Source organism: Sus scrofa, chromosome 9 (genome assembly GCF_000003025.6).
Source record: "Sus scrofa isolate TJ Tabasco breed Duroc chromosome 9, Sscrofa11.1, whole genome shotgun sequence".
NCBI lineage: Eukaryota > Metazoa > Chordata > Mammalia > Artiodactyla > Suidae > Sus > Sus scrofa.
Genome location: NC_010451.4, coordinates 103,340,945 through 103,357,982, shown reverse-complemented (window position 1 = coordinate 103,357,982; position 17,038 = coordinate 103,340,945). Strand labels below are relative to the sequence as shown.

The following is a 17,038-nucleotide window of genomic DNA, read 5'->3' as shown; positions in this document are numbered from 1 at the left end:
AAAAAGACGACGACGATGTTCACTTTTTTCCTGACCCAAACTACCTGTTTTGAATTGTTAATGTACAGCCGTATAGTGCCTTACCCCCACTTCCCAGGAATAGAGGCTTACTTTAAGAGTTTGTGATTTTCCAAGTGCTTTTGTGGTCTGTTGTTCAGTCTTCCAAGGAACCAGTGAAGATAGGTATTGTTCCCATTTTACACTTGAAGGTGTCACTGACTCATTTCACGTAGCTGCTGATTGTCAGACCTGCTCTGAAATCCAGAGCTGTTCTACAGTAGCACAGCTTCGTTTGTAAATTCCCTTTTAGCTACTTGAAAATTGTTTTTCAGAAAAAAATAAATGTTCCATCTTAAAATATTTGAAAGAGATCTAAACTCAGGTTTTAATAATTAAGACATTTTGAGTTGTTTTTAGATTTTTTGATGAGTCTAGCTCTTTACAACAGTTTATAATTATTTACTGCTTAATTATAATTATTAATCTTAAAGGAAAGCATTTGCAACTCTTCCTGTTCCTCATCTTTGTCTCATATTCCCAGAAAAGTATTGATTTATTGTTGACACTGCTGAATGTCTTGTTTGTCAGATAACTGGAAGAGGTTGATTGACTTTCTGTAAATACTAGGAAATGGTCATTGCTAACCCTCATGTTAACTGTATTCCTGCAGTTACTTTCAGTTGATAGTTTTAAAATTAAAGTGTGATGCTACCACTGTTTTGATTTTATTTATTGCCTTGGAACAGATTTATTCCATGCAATACATTGAAGCCTCTCTTAACGCTTTCAATCACAGCCTCAACATTCTGTCAAGTTGAACCTGTGGGAAGATGGTTTGAAGCTTTTGTTAAGAGGAGAAACAGAAATGCTTCTGCCTCTTTTCAGGAACTGGAGGATAAGAAAGAGTTATCAGAGGAATCAGAAGATGAAGAATTGCAGTTAGAAGAGTTCCCCATGCTGAAAACACTTGACCCCAAAGACTGGAAGGTATTTAATATCTAAACCTTGTTCACGCAGATGCTTTGTAAGACATAGGCAATTTCTCTATTTTCCATCATTAAATCATGTTTTAGGATGCTCCAACAAAATAATCATCGAGCACCTGTTTATTGTTAAGCCCTGAGTGGGATGGCATTAGCCTTAGGTTGCTGTCTCTGCTGGAGAAATCCAGAAAGGCTTCACAGAAAAGATAATGTTTGAGTGGTCTTAAATGGGTGAATGGCAGTTGATGAAGCAGAGAAGGGAGAAAAGATGTTCTGGGCAGAAAGATTAGATACGCAGCAACACAAAGGAATAAAGCACACATGCTGCCTCTTGGGGATTATGAAGGGTAGAGTGGCACACTTGAGGGGGTGGTGGTGAGAAATTAGCCTGACACAGAGTCTGGACGGAACTCTATAATGTCCTTGTTATGTCACACGAAGGAAGAAGTTCTTATTTTTGAGGCAGTAAGACACCTTTGAAAGTTTCTAAGCTACTTTTAGAAAAGTAATTCTCCTGGCAGTACAGAAACTTGCTTGAAAAGGGAGGGCAGGTGGAGAGGAAAGGAACAGTTTGCTGTTACGGGGCCAGAGCAGTAATCCAAGCCTGTGAATGAATGCTTGATGCTTGAACTAAATTTGTAGACTGGTTTTGAGGAAGAGGGGACAGAGTCCCTTTTTTTGCTAGATAGATGTGACAGGTCTTGGTGACCTTGGCTGCGCCACCCAGGCGTAGGGGATGTGTTTGGAAACCGTCTGATCATCCCAGCCTGAGTCACCTGCTAGACTGAGGTCACCAACACAGGGTGGCAGGAAGAGGAAGTTTGTGGGGAGCGCAGTCTTGTGTTAAGGTTTAATTCTGTCAGAATTGAGGTTCTGGTAACAGCAGTGAAGTCTGTCTAGTGGATGGTTAGAAGTTGGTCTGTGTCTCTGAAAAGAGGTTAGAGCCAAAAACTTGTATAAGTCATTGGCCCATAGATGGCTGTGGGAACTGAATGATGTCAGCCAAGAGAAGAATAGAGACGATTAGGTATAACATTTAACTAGGCATGACCATTATACTTAAGCATTTGTGCCATGGAATTAGGGTGCCTGAATTCAAATCTGGTTTTGCCCAGTTAATGTGCTGGGACCTTGAGAAAGTTACTAGATCTCTCTGTACCTCATTTCCTTTACTGGTACAGTGAGATTGCTAACAGCTCAAAGGATTATAGTGAGGATTAATGAAATTATACATACAAAGCCTTTCACTTAGTGCTTGGGCACATGGCAAATGGTAAACAAAGAGTAGATAATAATTCCTATCTCATAGGTGTTGTGAGGGTTAAAAGAGGAATGGTGTGCATGTAAAACACCTAGAAGAATAAATAAGTGCTCAGAGAGTGTTAGCCGATTCTCCTCCTATGAGCAGTTTTAAAAGAAAAGAATTAAGCATTAAGGAGCATGGTTATCTAGGGGATGGGCAGAGGAGGGAAAACAGCAAGGGATACTAACAGGGGTCGAAGAAGTGGAGAGAAAGCAAAGAAAAACACACGTGTTAGTTCAGCGCAGGTTTATTGAACATCAGGTACTATACTCTTCCAGAAGCTAAGGGAGGAGGAGGAAGTCTCAAGAATGGAAAAACAGTCACCAGTGTCAGTGCTTTGGAGAGAGGTCAGTCACGTAACGTAAATAATGATAAAAAGCCGCTGGGTTTGGCAAATGAAGTGTAGGGACTACCTTGAAAGCAGATCTAGTACAGCGGTTGGGATGGCAAGAGATTGCAGTGGGGAGGTAGCGATCTTAGTATAAAATACTCTTTCAAAGCTAGGTCGTAGAGAAAATGAGAGAAAATAGTAACTTGAGGGAAAGGCACGGTCGGGAATGTTGAGACTACAGGAGAGAAAAGCAAAGAAGAGTGGAGAAGGTTTTTGGCATAGAAAGGAGCAGATGGCATTGGAACAAGGCTCCAGGGTTCATACATTCATTCATTTAACTGTTTAATTCAACAAATTTGGATCAAACACCTGCAAAGGGTGTGTCACACACTGGGTGTCGCTGAACAAGACCGTACGGTGCTCCCACAGAGCATATGCCAGTGAGGAGACAGGAAACAACCAGGAACACGGCACTAAGTGGAAGGCAAAGAAGTAGAACAGGGTGATGGGTCAAGTTGAGTGGATGCTTCAGGTGGAGTAGACAGGGGAACCTGTGCAGTTGACATTTTAGATGAACCTGAATGATATGCAGGTATCAGGGGCAGTGATGTTCCAGACAGAGTCGATGCAGGGGCAGAAGTTTAGAATGTGCCAGGAACTGACAGAAGGCAAGTGGCTGGAACACAGTGAATGGGGGAGGGGGGAGGAAGAGAAGTCAGTGGAAGCCGCTAGAGAGTTTGAAGCACTGACAATATTTCAGTACTTTGGGGGAACCAAAAAAAGAAGCAGAGAAGGGGAGGGAAGGTTGTCCCCTTTTAAATAAGGTGATGACATTTAAGCCGAGACTGAAGGATGAGCGATGGCAGCCACGTGAAGAGTGGGGGAAGAATGTGCCTGGCTGAGGCAGCATGAGGACCCGGGAGCAAGAGCTCTGCATCTTCCCTGAGCTGAAAAGCTGTCTGGTATTTGGAAAGAGGGGAAGAAGGTGGAGGGTGACAGGCCAGGAAGTTTGAGAGACAGGGGTGCTCTGCATCTGGAGCTCAGAGGTCCAAGCTAGAGTGAGCTGGGGAGTCGTGAGCATTTACAGGACACTTACCATCTTCTAGTCCTGGCATTGCATCAGATCACCTTGGACCAAAGTATTAGAGAGAGGCAGAGAGAAACCCCAGGACTGAGCTTTGTAAAGGGCATTGAGAAGCTGGTCACATGGCTGGAAAAAGCTACTGGAAGGTGGGAGGAGAACAGTGGGTTCAGTGAAACTAAAGGAAGATAATGTTTCCCAAAAAAGGAGTCAGCTGTGCTGCCACTGGGCGTTGAAGCCAAGCGAAGGCAGCTGGATGATCTTGGATTTGGCTGCTGGAAGTTGTTCCTAAAGCGATCAGTTTCATAGCACCTGGGGTGGGAATCGGCAGAGCAGAACCACTTTGGTGTGTTTCAAAAACTGAATGCTAGAGGGGGTAAAAAAATATGTGGACAGTTTTTTCAAGAAGTTTAAGTTTGATGAGCAGCAAAGAAATGGAAAAGGGGTCATGGAAGGGTCCTAAAGATAAAAGATAACAGCATCTTTTTATGCTGATGAAAATAATCCAGTTGAAATTTAGGAGACAACTGACAGATGCTGGCATTGCAGAGATAGAGAGCAGATGGCATTCAGAACCAAGAGAGGGATGGAAAAATCTCAGTAGGACAGGTTTGGTCCGTGGTGAGGGGAAGGAAAAAGATGCATGGGTGCAGGTGAAGCGGCAGAAAGATGCTGGGATTTGAGTACGATAATTTACATTTTTTTTCATTAAGCTGGAGACAGGGCTGTTGATGAGAAGATAGAGAAGGGTCTGTGAGGTTTGAGGAAAGACTAGAGGGCAGAGGTATGTAATAATAATAATCTTAGGAAGTGGAAAAGCAAACCAGCTGGAACAAAGTGGGATTGCCAGGGGCCCATCCATATGGAGTTTGCCATCCTGAATTTAAAAGAAAACCTAGTACCCCTATTTGACCGTTTTCTCCCATGTTTTAGGCCCTCAACTCCCATTCCTCTCCACTCATTCTAAACATTACTAGATACACCCTGTTAGCTCCATAAGCTTCACTCAGGTGCTACCTCAGTGTCTGCAAGGATGTCAGCCAAAGCAGAAATGAAAGCTGTGCTTCCTATCCAGAGAAGCCTCACCCCCGGTTTCTCAAAATTTCCATCCACTCTTCCTTCTTTGTCCCACACAGCTCCTGTCCTGTCAATGCCACCAGCCCAACCTGCTGGGGCTACTGTAATGCTCTTCTCAGTTTTGAAATATTCCTGGCTGTACCTTGATTTAAGGATGGCCATAGGATATTAATACATATTAAGAGAAAAAAAAGAGTTCTTTAGCCAAGTAAGTTTGAAAAATGCTGGATTTTACATATTTCTGTCTACTTTTTCTTTTTTTTAATTGCAGGAGTTCTCAGAGCCTTTGTTTTGGCTTCTAGTTACAGAAATTATCAAGAAGCCTATATACAATGGTCCACATTTCCCAAACATCCATGACCTCAGAACCCATTTTATAGGGAACATCTCACTACTATTATGAGAGTTTCACTTCAGGAAATAGCTGTTTTAGGGTGCCAACACAAGGGATGGGATATATGGCTTCATTTCAAACCTGACTTCCTTTTGGACTTCCCGTTGTGGCTCAGTAGTTAACAAATCCGACTAGGAACCATGAGGTTTCGGGTTCGATCCCTGGCCTTGCTCAGTGGGTTAAGGATCTGGCGTTGTCATGAGCTGTGGTGTAGGTTGCAGAAGTGGCTCGGATCTCCTGTTGCTGTGACTGTGGTGTACATCAGCGGCTACAGCTCCGATTTGACCCCTAGCCTGGGAATCTCCATATGCTGTGAGAGCGGCCCTAGAAAAGGCAAAAAAACAAACTTGACTTTCTCTTATGTCTTTGTCAGAACCAAGATCATTATGCAGTACTTGGACTCGGCCATGTAAGATACAAAGCTACGCAGAGACAAATTAAAGCAGCTCGTAAGTAGTTATTTTGAAATAATCAAAAATATCTGGTATAGGAAATATCATTGTTTTGAAAAGATGTGTAAAATCATAGTCTGTAGCCACTACTCTAGATTTTGCATGTGTTATATTGATTCACAATGTCCATCCACAGTCTCCTTTACCTCCAAAACCAAAGTCAGTCTCCTTAATGGACTTTCTCATTAGGGACAAGAAATCAGGAGGTGGGTGGGTATGTTTGTGATAAGAGAAAGCATATTCTTCTGGGAGTTCCCCTTGTGGCTCAGCAAGTCATAGACCTGACTAGTATCCATGAGAATGTGGGTTCAATCAGTGGCCTCAGTCAGTGGGTTAAGAATCCGGCGTGGCTTAGGCTATGGTGTAGCACAGCAGCTGCAGCTCCAATTTGACCCCTAGCTTGGGAACTTCCATGTGCCTCAGCTTCAGCCCTTAAAAAAAAAAAAATTCACCTCCCTTTGGAAGTAGACTAGCTGTGCTTAGTGGAAGTTGCCTTGTTAGGTTTTTCCATGTTCTTTTGTTATCTTAAGTCACATCTTTGTTGATAGCACCCTGTCCTGCCCAAGAAAGAGTTACCTAATGCTTCATTGTTCTGTTCATTGACAAGTTGAAAATTGGGGCAAGGGGTAGGAACTGTTGACAGCCTTCAAAGTCTTCATGGGCCTTATGAAATACCATCCCCTTAGGGCTCGAGGCTGTCCTGTCCTTTGCACTCCTGTGGATGTAATTCCCTACACACCATTCACGTCACCTGATGAGTAGAGTTTGATGACGGAGGCAAAGGTGATTAGTTTTCTGTGTTTTATCTTTGACAGCGTTCTGCCCTCAACTCTAGAGAATGGATGTTGAGGTCAGAGGAGGTAAGATTGTGGCCACATGGAAAGAGGAGTAGGGAATCAGGGCCAGTCAAAAAGAAAGTTTTGTACTTGGAGGAAGATGACTGAATAAACGAGACCTACCTCATGTTGAAAAATACCAATTGAGCTTAAGTATAGCAGATAGACTCAAAATTTTCTCATTAATGCTTGTATTCAGGAACATCACAGAAAATATTTGTTAACATGGTGATGGGATTGTGAGATTATTTTAGAGTTATTACTGGATCTCTTAAAAAGCTGGCATGATTTTAGACTAAGTATATATAATACATATGAATAGTCATTGCAATGTACATAAATACCAGGAAAATTCATTTGCCCTGGAAAACTATTTACAAAGTCTTACTATATGAAAGAAAAGCATGCAAATACCAAGTATATCTTGACACATACAAATTTGTGAAAGAATCACAAATGATTTAGAGCTATGAAAATAATTGGTGTTGGGAGTTCCTTTGTGACTCAGTGGTTAACGAAACCGACTAGGTTCCTTGAGGACTCGGGCTCAATCCCTGGCCTTGCTCAGTGGGTTTAGGATCCAGCGTTCCTGTGAGCTGCGGTGTAGGTTGCAGACACGGCTTGGATCCCTAGTTGCTGTAGCCGTGGTATAGTTTGGTGGCTACGGCTGTAATTGAACCCCTGGCCTGGGAACCTCCATGTTCCATGAGTGCAATACTAAAATAGCAAAAAAAAAAAAAAAAAAAGCTGGTGTTTTAAGGTAAAGGAACTATTTCTTTCTCTAAAGATAAAAAACAGTATAAAATTATAAAATATCCATTTGTTTCTTTAAGCCCACTTATTTTATGGGGATAATAGAAATTAATTTTTGATTATTCTGTTGCCAGAAGTTTTGTAACCCCAGTATACAGGTTATTAGCATTAAATGGAATTACGATTCACTCTCCGCCACACCTGTTGAATATTCTTAGTATTTGTTCTGAAGGAGACTGTCGTTCTCTTTTCTCTGTCACTGTAAAATTGCTACATACTGTTATCTGAAATCTAGTCTAGAAGTAAAAATGCAAAGTTATTGTTTTGAAAATCTGTAATTATTAGCACAAATCTAATCATGTAAATCTATTGACAGTTAAGATCCTTCTAGTTCTTGCATCCTATTACAAACATGCACAAGAAGGAGGTTGGGTTGTTTGGGTTTTTTTACATTTTATTTTATTAATTTTAATTAAAGTATAGTTGATATACCGTATTATTATATAAGTTACAGGTGTACAATATAGGTGATTCACAGGGTTTTTTTGTTTGTTTTTTGGCTTTTTAGGGCTGTACCCACGGCATATGAAAGTTCCCAGGCTAGGGGTCGAATTAGAGCTACAGCTGCTGGCCTACGCCACAGCCACATGCAGGATCTAAGCCACATCTGAAACCTAAACCACAGCTCACGGCAACGCCAGATCCCTGACCCACTGAACACTGAGCAAGGCCGGGTATTGAACCCACATCCTCATGGATACTGGTCTGATTTGTTTCCACTGTACCACAGTGATAACTCTGATTCACAATTATTTATTTATTTATTTATTTTTTTTTTTTGCTATTTAGGTCTGCCCACTCTGCATATGGAAGTTCCCAGGCTAGGGGTCCAGTTGGAGCTGTAGCCGCTGGCCTACACCACAGCCACAGCAACACAGAATCCAAACTGCATTTGTATCCTACACCACAGCCCATAGAAACACCAGATCCTTAACCCTGAGCGAGGCCAGGGGTCGAACCTGCATCCTCATGGATCCTAGTTAGGTTTGTTACTGCTGAGCCACGTGGGAACTTCTCAGTTTTGTTCTTGAAGAAAGATTGCCATACTGGTAAATGATGTGTGTAGGTTTATTCTTTGCATGGAAATAAAGTCTGTGGTGATTGGAGTTTTCTAAATTTAATAATTTTAGCTTAGAATACTTCTCATGTTTTAAACAAAAACTGTTTTATATTATGCCCCTTAAAAATTGGAAGTCATAGGGTTTCTTTTGTGGCTCAAGGATCAGGTTAACGATCTGGTATTGTCACTGCAGCAGTTCGGGTTTGATCCCTGGCTCAGGAACATATGCATGCTGCAAGTGCAGCCAAAAAAAAAATTGGAATCATAGAAATTTTTTGTAATTATAATGGAAAAGAATCTGAAAAAATATGTATGTATATATAACTGAATCACTTTGCTATACACCTGAACCTAACACAATATGGTATATCAACAATACTTCAATTAAAAAACATAGAGACTTTTTATAATAATAGCAGTGTGCTTATACAATAAAAACCCATTTGTGAATGTACCCTTAAAACACCCCAAAAAATGTCTTTGGTGGGGAAAGAAGGAGAGAGAAGTCTTTGAAATTTCAATAAACTTAGGCATTAGCTGCTCCACAGTTACCCATACATTACTTTTTCAAACCAAAACTGTTCTTTGGCCTCTTTTACCTTATTTTTAGTATTGGGTGAGATCTTTTGCCCATCCCCTAGCCCTACCTCTGGGACAGAGTGTAGGAGGGTCTCAGGACCCCCTACATGAATGTACCTGAATGACTAAAGATGATTAGGTGGAAAGTCAATGAAGAAAAAACAGTTTAGCATAAAAGGAGACTATCCCACAAAAACCAGATATCTCCTGTCTCAGACTTTATCATAAGGTTCAAAAGAAAACTCATTTCATGAGTCCATGTTGTCAGTGAAATATGGAGACTCTCTACTGGATGGTGGCCTAGGCTTTGTAGAGGGAGGCTAACAAAATGCCTAGAATGTCCTGAAAACAGAAGAGCAGCATTTAGAATTACAAAGGCTGACATACATTTAAAAAAGCATGGAAAAGCAGAGGACAGCCTTGAGGAATGTTCTCAAGATTCAGAAGGAAAGAATAAAGAGATGCCAGATCTCACAACATGAGAATACTTTGTAGGCATGTGACTTAGGCTTTTATCACTCTGCACACATTTTAGAGGAGAACAAGGTAATTTCAACTGAGCTTCGCAGAATCTACTTCTCCAGCAGGGGAGGAGGAGTGTCACCAAAAGACACTGTGGCTCCTCCATCCCTCCACCCCTCAGCCTGGGCCATGGGAGGAACCTGTGCTGCATTCCTGCAGTGCCCTACAGTGGTGGGGTCCATTATCACACCTCTCAACTGTCCAGGATGACATGATTATTTTTCCTGGCTACTTAGCTTCCAAGTCTGACTCTGAGATCCTGTAAAGCTGCCCAATAACCTTTAATAAATTCCTCTTCTGCTTAAACCAGCTAGAAAGTGAAAATGTTAGTGGAGAAACTGATAATACACTTGACTATAAGAAAAATCTTAGAACTCAAAACCAAGTATATTTGGTCTACTTGCTGATCCCTTGCAGTATATGTAGATATCACTAAATATGCCCATAAAAGGATTTATACAAAAATATTCATAGCAGCCCTATTCACAGTATCCAGAAAATGGAAACCACCCATGTGTTCCTCAGGAGGATGATGTTTAAGCAAAGTGCTGTATATTCATACAATGGAATAGTACTCAGCAGTTTTAAAACATTACTGATACAAGATGGTGAATCTCAAAACATGTTGAAAACAATAAGTCAGATACGATGACGTACTCTTTCAATCCTTTTTCATGAACTTTAAGAACATGCAAACATTATCTGTACTGACAAATCAGGAGGCTGTCCCGGGTGGTAGGAGGTGGGAGTTGACTGGGAAAAGGGTACAAGAGAACTCTGTGAGGGATGGGAATAGTCTGTTATTTTCTTTTAAGGGGTGGTTAAACAAGTATATACAATTGTCAAAACTTACTGAACTGGATACTTAAAATCTAAGCATTTTTTTATTTTATTTTTTGTCTTTTTAGGGCTGCACCCACAGCAGCCCTAAAAGTTCCCAGGCTAGGGGTAGAATCAGAGCTGCAGCCACCAGCCTACACCACAGCCACAGCAACACAGGAGCTGAGCTTCATCTTCAACCTACACCACAGCTCACAGCAATAACGGATCCTTAATCCACTGAGTAAGGCTAGGGGTCAAACCTGTGTCCTGATAGATACTAAGCATATTCGTTTCCACTGAGCCGCAACGGAAACTAACATTTTATTTAAATTTTCTTTCAATAGAGTAGAGGTGATTAAACAAACCAGAAAAAGAAAAATCACTTGGGAAATTAAATGTAATTTTTTTGGCCTAGACAGAAACAAAAATTGTTTTGATAGATTGTTTTTGTGAAAGAAGGATTGCTACCTATCAAAACATGAGGAATGGTAGCTAGAGCTGTACCATCAGTAAGTTCTTTGCTTTCAGCTAGTATGTTACTTTTGTTTTGTTTTGTTTTTGCTTTATAGGGCTGTACCTGCAGCATATGGAAGTTCCCAGGCTAGAGGTCTAATCGGATCTGCAGCTACCGGTCTACCCTAGAGCTACAGCAACTTGGGATCCGAGCCACATCTGCAACCTACACCACAGCTCATAGCAACACCAGATCCTTAACCCACTGAGCAAGGCCAGGGATTGAACCCACATCCTCACGGATACTAGTCGGATTCGTTTCCAGTGTGCCATAATGGGAACTCCTGTATTAACCTTTTTTAAAAGAGGGAAGAATGGACATTCAATTCAAATAGCATTAAGGGAGTTCCCGATATGGCACAGTGGTTTCAGAATCTGACTGCAGCACCTCCAGTCACTGTGGAGGTACAGATTCTATCCGTGGCCCAGTGCAGTGGGTTAAAGGATCTGGCATTGCAGCGGCTGTGGCTCAGATTCAGCCCCTAGCCTGGGAACTTCCATATGCTTCAAGTGCTGCCATAAAAAGAAAAAAAAAAAAAAAAAAAAAGAAGAATAGCACTAAGGAAGATGGGAAGATGGAGGAAAAAAATAGATAAAACAATATCTTAAAATAGATTTATAAGAAAAAACAATGAAATACAGAAAGGATGAAAACAATTATAGAAGATATTTTTAACTGAGACCACTGTTCAATGAATTGGAAGATTTTTGTAAACTTGGCTTTTTTGGAATTGAAAAAATTTAATTATTTTCTAAAAATGCTTTAGGCCTAGATGCTTTCTTTAGGTGATTTTTTTTTTTTCAAATGTTTAGGAAATTGAAAGCTCTTATGCTGAACATAAGCTGTTTTTGGGACACTTCATTTGTGCTGTTACTGTAATCCTAGTATGAAAACCTGGCACTGAAAGACAAAACTATGGAGACAGAAGTTCATAGTTGTTAGGGGTTGGGGGTCGGGGGGGGGGATCAATAAGTGGAGCTCAGGATTTTTAGGGCAGTGAAAACATTTTATATTACAATGGATACATGTCTTAAACATTTATCCAAACCCACAGAACTTCTCTGGTAAGAGTGAAAACCATGGCCGTTGGATAATTATGATGTGTCAGTGTAGGTCCACCAGTTGTAATAAGAGGGCTGCCCTGGTGGGGATGTTGATAATGAGGGGCAAGGCGGGGAAGGAGGCTGCAGATGTGTGGGGGCAGAGGGATTGGAGAGCTCTTAATCCTTGCAGTTTTGTTGTGCACCTAAAACTACTCAATTAAATTTTTTAAAATCTGCAAAGAGCTTTTTAAAAAAACTACAGATATCATCTATGAATGCAATACCAAAAAAACAAAAAACAACACCCAACTAAAATAATAGCAAATTGAGTTTAACAATACATTAAAAGAATAGTGCCCATGGACAAGATTTCTTTTAGGAAATATATTAACAAAATTAAATCTATAGATAGTTTACGTAATACTGTTATATCAATGCCATGCCTTAAGAAGAAAGTGAGAGTACACATCATAGAATTTTGTTGTTGCGCTCTTGGCACGTGAAAGTTCCTAGGCCAGGAATCAAACTTGCCATGACCTGACAATGCTAGGGCCTTAACCTGCTGTGCCACCAGGGAATTCCCATGTAATACATTTTAATATCCACTTCTTTTTTGAGATATAAATCTTTGAAAAGAAATGAAGTTAATCCACTGCTCGGGTGAGTATTTAAGACTCACAGCCAACAAACTTTTAACCATGTTACATTAGTGACATTACCATTAAAACCCATGGAGGGGAGGGGGATTTCCTGTTGTGGCTCAGCAGAAACTAATCTGACTAGTATCCTTGAGGATGCAGGTTTAATCCTTAGCCTTGCTCAGTGAGTTAAGGATCCTGCGTTTGCAGACACAGCTCGGATCCCACATTGCTGTGGCTGTGGCATAGGCCAGCGGCTACAACTCCGATTCAACCCCTAGCCTGGGAACCTCCATATGCCTCAGGTGCGGCCCTAAAAAGACAAAAACAAAACAAAACCCATGGGGGAAACTTACCTGTGCATTACTTTTATGCTATTTGGGAGTTTGGGTCAGTGAATTAAAATATCAGATGGGAGATAATTCTTAGAAAGAAGCAAAAAACATATTTGTAGGTAATAGAGGATCTGCCTAAAAACCCAAAGACTTGAGTCAAGAAACCAGATACTAGAAAAATACACAAAAATAATACACAGTTTTGGGAGGGTACCACCAAATATATTAGAGAGCTATAGCTGTTTTTTTATTGTATGAAATAATTTTTAAAAAATTTTAAAGTATAGTTGATTGTTGTGCTTAACAACAAAGTGGCTCAGCCCACGTACGCACTCTCTATGTATATATCTATACATACATTCTTTTTTTTATATGCTTTTCTGTCATGGTCCATAGTCATTTTAAAAATAATTCTGGGGCATCAATAGGTAACCAGAAATAGACCCTAGTAGAATTTACTCTGATAAAGAAGGCATTACAAATTAGTGGAAAAGAGAAGGATTACTGGATGATGTTAGGACTTTATTTTATTTCATTAACTAAGCTTTTTGATTCTGACCATAGAAAATAATAAAGTTAATAAAGTAGAAACCTATCAGATTTTTGTAGGATGAAGGACCTTCTATGGTATAAGTACTGGAATAAACTATGAAGGAAATGATCAGTAAATAGGAATTAAAACAATGTTTTTTAAAAATACAAAAATGATCACAGCAGTTGGGAAAATCTTTGGCATTAAGCACGAGGAATCAGGAGAGCTGGTCAGGCTGCCTGTGTCAGGGCCCAGCTTGGGCTGGACTTTGGACAGGTTGCCAAGAGCTTAAGTAAGTGGTTATTTAACCTCTCTGTGCCTCCTTTCCTCATCTGTAAAATGAAGAAAAGAGTACTTTCCTCATAGAGTTATTGAGAAGATTAACTGGTCGGTCACACTGGCATATATTAAATGCTCAATTAGCCATTATTTATTGTAAAGTGACAACACAAGCTGAGAAGAAAAATACTAAAAAAAACTAAATAAGAGAAACAACCAAAAAATTTATTGAGCACCAGTGATAATCATATTTGTTTGTTTATTTATTTAGGCCCTCCCCATGGCATATGGAAGTTCCCAGGCTTGAATCATAGCTGCAGCTGCCTGCCTATGCCACAGTCTCACCAGATCCAAGCTGCATCCACGACCTACATACACCTCAGCTCATAGCACCGCTGGAGCCCTAACCCTCTGAGTGAAGCCAGGGATCAAACCCGCATCCTCATAGATACTAGTCAGGTTCTTAACCCACTGAGCCACAATGGGCACTCCAGGCATGTTTTAAATAGTTGGGTCCAGTGCCGGTGAGGCTGTGGTATAACTTTTAGAAAGGGGCTTGTTCCTCCATTTTCACTCACTAACTTCCTTTGGTAAATACATCCTAAGAAGAAAGAGTCCTACATGCGGAAAACTACTTTTCCACAAAATGATTCAAATTAATGTAACTTACAATGGTGGAGAAATTGGAAGCAGTCTAAATCCAGCAGTGGAGTTCCCATCGTGGCTTACTGGTAATGAACCTGACTAGGATCCTGAGGATGCGGGTTCAATCCATGGCTTCACTCATTTGGATAGGGATCTGGCATTGCCGTGAGCTGTTGTGCAGGTCTCAGAAGCGGCTCAGATCCCATGTTGCTATGACTGTGGTGTGGGCTGGTAGCTGTAGCTCCTCTTTGACTCCTAGCCTGGGAACTTCCATATGCCACAGGTGCAGCCCTAAAAAAGCAAAAAAAAAAAAAGCAAAAATAAATAAATACCCAGCAGTAGAGAAGTAAATTATGATAAATCTACTTGAAACACTCTGTTAAGTAGTCATTAAAATTTTTTTGAAGAGTTTGCAACAGCATGGAAAATGGAACTGCTATGAAGTTGAAACAATCAGAATTTAAATTGGTGTATATGATTTTACCTACGTTTTTAAAAGCCTGCGCTTAATGGAAAAAAGACTGTGGAAATACACCAAAATATTAACAATCACTATCTTTTGGTGCTGGCACTTTGGCAAGTTCTTAAAATAATTTTTTCAGTTTTTCTGTAATTTCTGTTTAATAAGCATATATTTTACTGTAGGAGAAAATATCTTTTAGCTAGTGTTAGGCTTTTAGAAATGGCTCCATTTAACTCATGTTTGTTTTTAGTTTTGATGCCTAAAAGGACAAGTTATCTGAACCTGACTTATTTTGTAGATAAAGCAATGGTTTTAAAACATCACCCAGACAAACGGAAAGCAGCTGGTGAACCAATAAAAGAAGGAGATAATGACTACTTCACTTGTATAACTAAAGGTAAGAAAATGCTTTGGAGTCAGGAATTTCTTAGTGAAGATAATTAATTAATGGGATTGGATTTCCTGTGTGTTCGGTAGTTCACTTATACCATAACATTACTAGGTAATGTCTGGTTATTTCTGGTGCTCTTCCCCCAGAGCCTCACTACCCAAAGTGAGGTTCTCCAAAACAGCAGCATCAGCAACACCTGGCAGCTTATCAGAAATGCAGAAGCTCAGTCCCTGCCCCAGACCTACTGAATCGGAATCTGCATTGTAACAAGATCCCCAAGGTGATTCTTATGAGAAGCTCATCCTAGAGTTAATTCATAAAGGTGTTATGCTTAATAATGAAAATACAAGCTCTTTTTCCATTTCAGACACTTTGTGGGACACTTTTGTTTGTTTATATCAAGAAGTTGAGTTCGCGTTGTGACTCAGCAGGTTAAGAACCTGACTAGTATCCATGAGGATGCAGGCTTGGTCCCTGGCTTCGATCAGTGGGTTAAGGATCTGGCACAGCTGCAAGCTGTGACCTAGGTCATAGACATGGCTCGGATCTTTCATTGCCGTGGCTGTGGCGTCGGCTGGTGACTGCAGCTCAGTGATTTGACCTCTAGCCTGTGAACTTCCATATGACGCAGGTGTGGCCTTAGAAGAAGAGGGGGAAAGAATAAATAAATCAAGAAACTGATTCTAGGCGTTCCCTGATGTGTCAGAGGGTTAGGGATCTGACATTGCTACTGCTGTCATGCAGGTTCGGTCCCTGGAACTTCTGCATGCCAAGGTCAGGGCCAGAAAGAAAAAGTTGATTCTGAGTTAGGAACTGACTGTCAATGGCTGTCGATTTACATGGCCACACCTCATTAAGCAAATTAATAGAGGTAACAACCATTTCTAAATGCTTCCTTAAAAGTGATTTTACGTTTTGATACGAATTTTTAAAAAATTGTTTACACATCTTTTAAACTTATTCTTTATTGGCCCATTCTTAAACAGTGCTCAGGATGCCAAAGATCCTTCTGTCTTTGCAACCTTGGGATCTAACAGTTTTCTGGCTATTTCTTTTTCCTCAGAATCCTGCTTTCTTAGAGGTTGAGTGTTTATTGTTTTGTCATTTGCCTTCTAGAAGAGGTGTGTCAAGAAGTTAAGTCAGTTGTATCGTGGTTCCCATCGTGGCTCAGTGGTTAATGAATCTGACTAGGAACCTTGAGGTTGCAGGTTGATCCCTGGCCTTGCTCAGGGGGTTAAGGATCCTGCATTGCTGTGGCTGTGGTGTAGGCCAGCAGCTACAGCTCCGATCAGCAACACCTGGCTTAGACCCTTAGCCTAGGACCCTCCATATGCCAAGGGTGCGGCCCTAGAAAAGACAAAAAAAAAAAAAGTCCATTTGTATCTGAAGAGCCAGAGCTATTACCTAAATCCTTCCCTCCTCACAAGCACACAAAAATTTTAAATATGAAAAATAACTTTTTTAAGGAAAAAAAATTTGAGTTGTGGTGATGTGACCTTATGATTTTTTTCCTCAGCTTATGAAATGTTATCTGACCCAGTGAAAAGACGAGCATTTAACAGTGTAGATCCTACTTTTGATAACTCAGTTCCTTCTAAAAGTGAAGCGAAGGACAATTTCTTTGAAGTGTTTTCCCCAGTGTTTGAAAGGAATTCCAGGTGAGTTCTTGTTGGCTGGCTTCTTGTGGTTCCAGGTTTCTATTTTTTTCCTCTGATAGTAGTTTTGTTTTCTTCTTCCTCCTCCATTACAGTATCGAGCCCCTCTGGTGAACTTACTGTACGGATTTATTTTGCTGTCTAAACAGAAGTTCTTCCTTTCCCTAGTGAAATTCCTTTACAACTCATGGGATGTTTTTCTTTTAAATTTCCTTTAGGGAAAGGAAGAGTGGTTGACTTAATGAAGCGTGACGCTGATACTTAGGGGACAGTAGTTCCCGTTGTTTCCT

The 17,038-nt window shown here is 40.5% G+C and overlaps 1 protein-coding gene across 3 annotated transcripts in view; it reads left to right on the top strand.

Moving 5' to 3' along the window:
• Positions 1 to 17,038, top strand: part of DNAJC2 (DnaJ heat shock protein family (Hsp40) member C2) — a 32,727-nt gene that overhangs the window by 4,617 nt on the left and 11,072 nt on the right. For 2 of the 3 annotated variants that reach the window (XM_005667716.3, XM_003130242.5), the window contains exons 2-5: positions 797 to 987; positions 5,543 to 5,618; positions 15,001 to 15,099; positions 16,610 to 16,751. In XM_005667716.3, the coding sequence (XP_005667773.1) occupies positions 955 to 987; positions 5,543 to 5,618; positions 15,001 to 15,099; positions 16,610 to 16,751 (350 nt within the window). In that variant the 5' untranslated portion in view covers positions 797 to 954. The remainder of the gene's footprint in view (positions 1 to 796; positions 988 to 5,542; positions 5,619 to 15,000; positions 15,100 to 16,609; positions 16,752 to 17,038) is intronic. The other variant, XM_005667717.3, reaches the window with a different exon arrangement.